The 9,882-nt window shown below is 48.8% G+C and overlaps 1 protein-coding gene across 3 annotated transcripts; it reads left to right on the forward strand.

Moving 5' to 3' along the window:
• Positions 1-2,079: 2,079 nt before the first annotated feature.
• Positions 2,080-9,628, forward strand: LOC133339110 (E3 ubiquitin-protein ligase Midline-1-like). Of its 3 annotated transcripts, XM_061547231.1 has the most exons (6): positions 2,080-2,684; positions 4,802-4,897; positions 5,696-5,929; positions 7,033-7,121; positions 7,480-7,574; positions 8,899-9,628. In XM_061547231.1, the coding sequence occupies exons 1-6, from the start codon at positions 2,118-2,120 to the stop codon at positions 9,447-9,449; spliced, it is 1,632 nt and encodes a 543-aa protein (XP_061403215.1). In that variant the 5' UTR covers positions 2,080-2,117; the 3' UTR covers positions 9,450-9,628. The 3 variants fall into 3 exon arrangements, with proteins under 3 accessions (XP_061403215.1, XP_061403216.1, XP_061403217.1); XM_061547232.1 differs by lacking the exon at positions 4,802-4,897; XM_061547233.1 differs by lacking the exon at positions 7,033-7,121 and having other exon boundaries at positions 8,899-9,012.
• The last annotated feature ends 254 nt before the right edge of the window (positions 9,629-9,882 follow it).

Here is a 9,882-nt window from a genome sequence, read left to right on the forward strand (position 1 = left end):
GGGGGATCCCTGAGGCTGCAAGCGACCTCGAGAGTGAATATTGCGCACCAAGCTGGTGGGCTTCTGCCGCGTTGCCTCGTCACCCCGGAGCGGAGCGCGCGTCAGGGTTGTGGTGCGAACGGTCGTCGCGGAGTTCTGTGCTCATCGAGGCGCTGTAGGGTCGCCGTGTTACGCCGGTGGACTTACGGCGTTATGTAAACGTGCGCTGTTACTGTTGCCGAGACTTTTGAAGAGTTGTTTGCACTTGGTTGTCAATAAATTATTATCCGCCACATTTGGTTTGCGTCCTTGAGCAAAGTGTTTCAATATTGTATGACGAATCGAGATATGGTTAATTAATTCCAAATCTTGTTAAGTTTCTGTGTATTCCTGAGCCATACTCTTAGGTTTTTTCAGTAAATTCACGTAGGTAAAAAATAAATAATAAAAATTTATAATAATAAATAATAGAAAAAATTATAAAAATAAAATAATAAATCACGACGTTTCGGAGGAAACACAAGCTTCTGTCTTCAGGTGGAACCGTCACAGCACAATTGCTGTATCAGCATCAGCAATTGTGCTGTGACGGTTCTTTGCAGTCACGAAAGCTTCAAATCTATAATTCCTGAGCCAGTTAATGTCCTTGTTTTTGTCGCCATTAAAGCAATGTTGAAAAATCCGCGCTGGTGCCCAAGAAGAAAATGTATTGTGGGAATTGCAGGGCAAAGAAAATGGATCCTAACTGCTTTCTCTTGCCTTTGTACTGATCGTGTTTTAGTGTTCTCTGGTCTACAAACATTGGTGGTGAGACTTGGCCATGAAGAAGGCTGCTGTCTCTGGTGTAGGCCAATCAGTTTCAAGACAATGCCTTTACATTATCAATGGATGTTTTGTTTGCATATTCACCACAAGTACTGTGTGTGGTTAATGCAGACATGATTCCTCGCAAAAGTTTCTGTTTGGTGTTTTAACATCTTAACACAACTCCTGTTTAATTGCCAGAAAGGGTAACACTTATTCTTATATTTTGATATTGGAAAAGGAAGTCCCATGAGATGTTAAGATGTTCGAACACAAAATTGATGCCTTTTGTAAGGAATAAAGTGTGCATTAACCACACAAACTTACTTGGTGTTTGAACATCTAAACACAACTCGCGTTGTATTGCCAGATAGGGTAAAACCTATCATTATTATCTTCTCACACTTTGATAGCGGAAAAAAAAATACTATTTAGTTTTTTTTTACGCGCTGATGTTGATGTGTTACGGCCGCACTACCCCTGGGGCACCTGCCCCCCGCCCACATGAGCAGGTCACGGTGCCGGGTTCAGCAAAGGGCCTCGCCCGGTGGTTTGTGGCTCCACAAACTGGATCCTGAGCCACAGCCACGTGACCGAGTTAAACGTGACAACTCCCACCGGTGTCTCACAGCTCGACTACTGGAACGTGACTTTGAGACAGGAACACATTATTTTCATGAAGTAGTTTAAAGTGTTAAACTTAAAACTAAAAAAATAAGGCTGAAATACGAAGTTAACAACAACAATCTCGTGGAGTAGAGCGGCAGGGAGCAACGAGTTTATTAGCAGCGTTCCCCTGCCAGTTCAGCTGATACGAGTTGAGATGAGTTGAGATGAGGTGAGATTAGGTGAGTTGAGGTGAGTTGAAGTGAGTTGAAGTGAGTTTAGGTGAGTTGAGGTGAAGTGAGTTTAGTTGAGGTGAGATGAGGTGAGTTGAGTTACGATGGGGTGAGGTGAGTTGAGGTGAGATGAGTTGAGGTGGGGTGAGTAGAGGTGAGTTGAATTGTGATTAGGTGAGTGAGGATGAGGATTTGAGACGAGGTGATCTGAGTCTTCTTTTTTAAGCCACCCCTGGAATGGAGACGTCTGTACTCGCTCACACGTCAACACATTCCAGGGCATATCTCATGATATGCAAATAAAACTGAAAGACGTCCTGCTTCCTTGTCACCTATTGACGTGGCTTGTTCCTCGTTCAGCGTCTCAGACGCAGCCAGCGACTGCCTGAGAAACAGACAGCGACTGCCTGAGCTCCAGCCAGAGACTGCCTGAGCTTCAGCCAGCGACTACCTGTGCTACAGTCAGTGTCCGTCTCAGAGTGAAGCCACAGGGCCATGGCGAGTGCGGCTCCCAGTGGTAGCGCGGCTCCAGGGGAGTTGACCTGCCCCATCTGCCTGGACGCCTTCCGCTGCCCTTGCACGCTCAGCTGCGGCCACTCGTTCTGCCTCAAGTGCGTGGAAGACGCCTGGGATGCGGCCGAGTTCTTCTCCTGCCCGCAGTGCCGAGTGACTTTCCCTTGGAGGCCCAAGCTGAGCAAGAACGTGACGCTCACTAACCTCATCGAGCAGCTGCGAGTGGCTGAGCCCATGGCTGCCGATGCTGCTGCTTCTGTTGTTTGCTGCGATCATTGCAGGAAGCCTGCAGTGAAGACTTGCCTCAAGTGTGATACGTCGTTCTGTATGACCCACGTCGCGCCCCACCGGCAGTTGGCAAAGTTTAGTGACCACGTCCTGGTGTCGCCCGGTGTGAACCTGGAGAATCGACGGTGCGCGGAGCATGGAGACGAGTACCTCTTCTACTGCGTTAACGACGGACGCCTCGTCTGCAGGGACTGCACCGTCACTGTAAATCATCGAGGGCACGAGCTCGTCACTCTGAAGGTGGAGCACGACAAACGAAAGGTGAGAAGGAGGTTCTCACGGTCACCGAGCAGTACCCACGATACCGCAGCATCAGCTGATGAACTCTGTCCTTGGCTCTCAACAGCAACATCTAACTATAACGAAACCACAGAGAGTGGCTCAGACTCATTTTAAAGTGGATTTAATATTTTACATGCCCGTCAATTTATTTTTCCAACGAGTGTTTGAAGGGTAGATTCATAGTACAGTCGACCCTTCTGCATCGCGACTTTCCCCATCGCGGTTTTAATATATCTCGGGGTCGGCATAAGAAATGAAATGGGCATTTTTGGGCAGTTTTTGGTAGTTTTGCGAAAGCCGCAGACGACACGCGAAGGCCAGCAGATGACACAAAAAGTTTAGTAACTATTTATATGTACAGTATTGTATAATATTAATATATTTTATATTTGAACTAGCTTGTTTGTACGTACAAGGACGGGTGTATATTGCAGTAAATATGAAATATTCAATAGAAAAATTGTTCAGCTCATGATTATTAATGAGGGCGGGGGGGGGGGGGAGGACGTCACCCTCTCATGGTTATTAATGAGGGGAGGGGTGCGGCATGTGGAGTGACGTCACCCGTTCATGATTATTAATGAGGTGGGGGGAGTCCAAGTGGAGGACTCCACCTGTTCATGAATATTAATGAGGGGGGTTGGCCTCATTTGGAGTGACGTCACGCGCGGGACACAGACCATAAATATACACAATTTTTTTAAAATTAATTTTTTTTAAAAGTTAGTTTGTGAAAAGAACTGCGGTTCTATGCACTGGTTTGGAGGGCACCAAGCGTGTTTACGGCAGCCTCTCACTTGATATCTCGCAGTGACCTCGCAGTGATCTTTGTATCTCGCGTTTCTCGTATCTTTTTGTACCGCTTCGCTCGCCAAGGGGACCAAGGAGACCAAAACATTTTACGCGGTTTTTTAGATCACGGGGGGCCTGCGCCTCAAAATCCCGCCAGGTGGAAGGGTCGAATGTATACAGGTGTAGTGGGTTAAATTCAGGCGCACACTGGAACTTTGGAGGCAACACTATTTATTAGGTAACATAACAATTAACACTTAACATAACGACTTAAGGTGGTAGCCACCTTTCCTAACTTAACTAACACACGGGGATACTACATCACTGGACCAGGACAGCCGTACACGCTGCCTGGTCCACTAGCGGAGACAGGAGAGCTTCACCCCAGAGATGACCCAGCAGCAGCCCAGAATAGCCCAGAACAGCACAGCCCCTGGCCCGCTTTTATCCGGTCACGTGTCCTGTTGGGTTCACGCAGTGTCACGGCCCGACACGACCCCCGTGACACCTGCATACAGCCCCCATACCGAGCCAATACAGTAGTGTCATTCTACTACACTACACAGGCATCAGGGTCTGGTTTGAACCCACGACCTCCTGTTTAGCAGGCAAGGCAGATAACATCTCACCACTATGGTGCCCTGTCCACCCACTACTCAGATAGCCCCGTCCACGACTTGGATAGGCCCGCCCACTACTCATGTAGCCCCACCCACCTCTTGAGTAGCCCCGCCCACCACTCTGATAACCGCTCATTACTCAGGTAGCCCCGCCCACTACTCCAGTAGCCCTGCCCACTACTCCAGTAGCCCTGCCCACTGCAGAGGCAGCTCCATCCACGGTAGCTCCACCCACAACTTAGGTAGCCCCGCCCACTGCCCAGATAGCTCCAGTAGCCACACCTAACACTTAGGTAGCTCCACCCACTGCTCAGGTAGCCCCACCCACTACTCAGGTAGCCCCACCCACTACTCAGGTAACTCTGCCCATTGCTGAGGTAGCTCTACCCACTACTCAGGCAGCCCCACCCACTACTAAGGTAGCTCCACCCACTACTCAGGTAGACCCACCCACTACTCAGGTAGACCCACCCACTACTTAGGTAGCTCTGTCCACTACTTAGGAAACCCTGCGCACTCTTCGAGCTCCTCGTGAAATCAGTTCCCTGCAGCCCTTGCTCCCCAAGCCTCCATTGCTGCACCGGGGCTACTGCCCCCGCCACTGTGGAGGGGTTCACGTGGAGCGGGGTTGAGAGGGGACGCTCAGAGAGTGAGTGGAGTCTCCCCTGGTGACGTCTCTCACAGAAACAAGTGGGAGATGAGACGCGGGCAGTGGAGGAGAAAAGGAAGGAGGCGGAGGAGTCCGTGAGGCGGATGGAGGCCGCTCGCAGGGACGTGCAGGTACCGCGTCTGGGCCGGACTCTGTGACCCCGTGACTCTGCCCTGAGTAGGGTTTGTGATGGAGAACAACTCCATTCATTCACGTGGATTTCCATTGGCTCTAAACACATCGTGAGACTAAAGACAAAGCGGTCAATGCACCTCAATAATCAGGACGAGCATAGAGATGGTTCTCATCTCCACTGAGAAACTGAAGCAGTGGTGGAAATTCCACATTCCCATATCTCCATACAACTTACCACTTCAACGACTGTTAACTATATTGGTCAGATGAGGTGGTACATACCTCTTATCCAATACTCTGGTGGCAGAGTTGGTGATCACACATAGACTGTTGTACACCATCATACTGACATCACTCAAGCTTTGGGGTGGCCAGGTGGCAGTATAGCAAGTGGTTTCATGATCCCCTCTCTTCAGCCATACATGTGGTTTTCTCTCACATTGAAAATATTAATTTAAGGAGGAATTGGCCTAACTTCCCATTTCAATAAGCCTCTTTACAGATTTCCCTTCGCTTCATGCGAAGGTAAACAAAGCATCGTCCTGATAACCTTTCACAATGACATTGACATGGATGCTAAATGTACTCATGATGGTATTTGATGATTTCATTGCCTCACAGCCCCCGCCAGTTATGGAGAATCGTGTTGTAGTGAAAATGCAAAGTGGCGTCATAAGAGGCAGAGGAAGAAGGAGGCCTCAGTGCTGCAGACTCGTATCACTGTCTGGACACCTTAGAGTTGCACTCAGGTCATTTCACAATGGACCAGAGGTGGCATTTATTTCTCTTTGCAGGTATCCATGACAGATGAAAAGGCCTCAATCTCGGGCAGATTCACCCGCGCGAGAGCAGCGTTGGATGCGGAGGAGAAGGCGGCTTTAGAGCAAGCGGAGCAGAAAGGGCGCGAGCTGCTGTCCCAGATCAAGAAGAAGATCGCTCACTACCAGCGCGAGATCTTCGAGCTACAGGCAGCAGCCACTCGCCTGCAGGCCCTAGCGCAGGAGAGGGACTCGCTCGCGTTCCTGCAGGTGAGCGATGAGTCTCCAGTGTCGCTATTGGCACAGAGCCCTCTCACCAGCAGCAGAGGGAGGCTCCTGAATGAGAGCTCGCATCCACTGGGCTTGAGAACAAAGCTCCACTCATGGATTCGCATCGAAGCTCCAGTGGCTGCCATTTGGAAAGCCAGCTCATATTTTCTCATTTAAATGAATTCTCTCTAAATGGTATTGGATTTGCACATTTTAAATCAACCATACAACAACAATGTGCACGGTATTTATGATTATCATCAGCCATAATCTATCGCCTTATTGATAAAGGCTTCCCCAAGCCATTGCCACATCTCATGATGCCGCGATGCAACAATCCACCAGCGCCTGCTCACGATCCGATGTCATCTCTGCTTCTTACTTCGTGTACCTCCACTTGGATGCGCTACTTTCATCGTTCACATTAGGGATGCTAAAATAAATAGGTCGCATACACTTATTAATTATGTCATTATGTCTTGAACATAACTTCTACAAGACCTACACCATGTGCATTGGTAACACCAGAAATTACCAGTCCCAAGTTAATCTCAACACAGATCAATATCAACCGGTCTCACTCTGAAACATTTGTTTTGCAAATCAGTGTTTGTCCTCATGAGGGTGGCGAGATGTTAACTACCTCGCCCGGTATACCGGAGGTCGTGGATTTAATCCCATCCCTGACGTCCTTATATATTTGTAGTTTTCACGTCTCCCTCCATGGACGCATGGATTTTTCTCCGGGTCCTCCAGTTTTTCACTCCACATTTGAAAACGTACGTTTAGAGTATTAGGCTGCTATACATTTCCACGTGGTGAACCACTTCGTTGAGCTATCATTTGTGGCCAGGTCGCTTCTGAAAAAGAGCTCTATCGCTCCGTGGGACTTACGTGGAAAATTAAAAATAAAGTAGTTATTAGTTGACTATCAAGCGGTCTCACTCTGAAACATGTGCCCCGTAAGTCAGTGTTGGTGATCATGGGGTCATAAGCCAAGACTTTGGGGTTTATATTCCACCCACGGTGTTGCAGTGAGAACTCCACTGATCACAAGGAATTGCAGATAGAATCACAGAAACGCATCTCTCTCTCTCCCATAGGGGCACCTGGAGGAGACGCACAGGAAAAAGACGACTATCACTCACGACTCGACACACTACAACATGGGACTGAGTGTTGGGCGCAAACAGTGAGACACTGACTGTGTGGTGATGCTGTGTGTGATGGTGCTGTGTGTGATGATGATGTGTGATGGTGCTGTATGTGATAATGCTATGTGTGGTGATAGTAATGCTGTGTGGTGATGCTGTGTGCTGTGTGGTTTTGCTGTCTGAGGTGATGCTGTATGTGGTAATGATAACTATGTGTGATGCTGTAACTGTGAGATGAGTGATGATGCTTTGTTTGATCAGTGCCTGTGTTATGGATCTGTGACGACCCCACGCGTGATAATGATGTAATGAGCGTCTATGTGATGGAGCTGTGATGATCCTGTGAGTGACGATGCTCTGCGTGACACAGTGACCATGTCTGCTCTGCTTTCACAGGAGAGGGAGGGCTACAGCAGCTCCACCATCAGCTCCCAGCCAAGAGGACATTGCCTCAATTAAATACCCGCAGACAACTTTGAAACACTTCCCGTGTGAGTTCTTCAGTGTTAATCATGGGTGATGGGGCCATCTTGACAATAAATGATGCCGTGTGTGCACGAGGTCGACTCAGCCTCAAATAATTACCTGGAGTTGTATAAACATCACCACTAGGGAGACAAAGGCGGCCAGGCGTAGTGCAGGCCACCCACCACCTCGTGTGTCGTGCCAGCCTTCAACGGTGCTCATTTGCCCCAACAGTCTGTAAAGGCTACACGGGGGATGTCTTTGTTTACATCCTGGAACCTGATGCTGTGTGTAAACAAAATCGCCACTAGCGAGACAAAGGTGGTCGGGCGTGGTGCTGGCCACCCACCTCGTGTGCTATGCCAGCCTTCATGGAGAAACACGGACAGCACTTGTCCCAATAGTCTGTGACAGCTACACAGAGGATCTCTGTCTTTGTTCACAGTCCATTCCAGGAACCTACTGAACAGAGCCATGAGACTAAGTGTGGTGTTCTTGTGTAAATAATCAGCATTACGAGTCAGGGGTAATTGTTATGTTGAGATGCAGTGTGTGCCTGTGAATGTGTCTGTGCATTTGTGCATGGGGGAGCGGTGGCATACTGGTTAGCACACTGCTCTACAAACCCAGTTACCTGGGTTTGATTACCCGCCATGGTTAACATCCGTGGCAGGTGATATCTGATCCAGTCCTGGGTCTCTGCTAGGCAGTTTCAACCTCAAATTAGTTCCTGATGCTGGTAATGGTCATAATAATGGTGATAGTGGTCGTGATGAGGATGGTGGTAATGATGCTGATGTTAGTGATAATGTGAGTGATGAGAATGGTAATGGGTTTGGTGATGGTGTTTGTCGTGGTGATGGCAGTGATGGTCGTGGTGATGGTAATGATAGTGACATTGGTGATAATATGGTGGTGATGGTTTTGCTGATGGCGCTGATGGTAGTACTGATGATATTGGTGATGGTGGTCATGGTAGTGATGGTGGTCATGATGGTTTTGATGGTCGTTGTAATGGTTATAATGATGATGGTCGTGTTGGTGATGTTATAGTGATGAAGATGGTGGTGATGGGGATAGTTGTGTTGGTAGTGATGATGGTGGTGGTGATTGTTTGTAATGGTGCTAGTGGTGGTGATGATGGTTGTGATGTTGTTGATGTTCATAGTGTTGATGATGGTGGTGATGGTGATGTTTATGTTGTCATTGATTATATTTATGGTGAGGATGCTTGTAATGTTATTGTTGATGGTTAAGATTATGGTTGGTGATGGTAATGTTGATGGTGGTGATGGTGGATGATGGTGATGATGGTTTTCTGTAGTGATGTTGTCATCGCTGTTGTCACAGACGGACGCTCACCGACTCTGGACACAAACTCAGCTCATAACCAACTCCAGATCTCCTCGGATCTCAGGACGATGACAGGGGTCAATGCCTCCCAGGGTCGCCCCGATCACCCACACCGGTTTGATGCCTGTGCACAAGCCCTGTGCCGTGAGAGCTTCTCGTCGGGCCACCACTACTGGGAGGTGGATGTGGAGGGCGCGCAGTGGTGGCGGGTTGGAGTCGCGTACGGGACGATCCCACGGAAAGGGGGTGGGGCTGCACAGTGGCTGGGAGGGAACGATGCGTCATGGTGTTTAGAGAAACTTGGCGACAACTTCTCAGTAGTTCATGGTGGAGTGAAGACTGCACTGTCGGTGAGGGGGGCCCCCTCCCCCCGCAGAATCGGTCTTCACCTGCACTGGGAGGGGGGGCTCCTGACGTTTTACCGCGCCGACTCCATGGAGGTGATTCACGAGGTTCGGCAGAAATTCTTGCAGCCGCTCTACCCTGGGATGTGGGTGCAGTGTTATAATGAACCATTGAAGATCGTGGATCTGAGTCGTGCATCCTGAGGATGGGGAGAGATAGAAACCCAACAAACCGAGACAGAAACCCACGAAACGGATGAAAGGGGGGGATCGTAAGGAGTGGGTGAAGTGAGGGTGAGAGGAAGGTGAAGGTGAGGGGATAATGGAGAGGAAGGTGAGGGAAGGTGACAGGTGAGCGTGGAGGGTGATGGTGAAGAGAGGGTGAGGAGATAATTGGAAGGAGGGGGTATAGGGAAGAGAGGGGGGGCTACTAAGAGAGCTTAGGAGGGAGGGGAAGGTGGATTGGCAGTGCCGGATTAAGCTCGTGCGGGGCGTATAGCATATGTTATAAAGGGGCCCTAAATATTAAAAAACGTAAACATTACAACACAATTTTTTACTTACTAAGAATTTTTAATTTATTTTTTAATTTGTGATACAGCCAGATAATACTACAAATCGCTAACCTTAAACACCC

Source organism: Lethenteron reissneri, unplaced genomic scaffold (assembly GCF_015708825.2).
Source record: "Lethenteron reissneri isolate LAM-NWPU_2019-01 unplaced genomic scaffold, ASM1570882v1 scaffold_1640, whole genome shotgun sequence".
Classification (NCBI taxonomy): Eukaryota; Metazoa; Chordata; class Hyperoartia; order Petromyzontiformes; family Petromyzontidae; genus Lethenteron; species Lethenteron reissneri.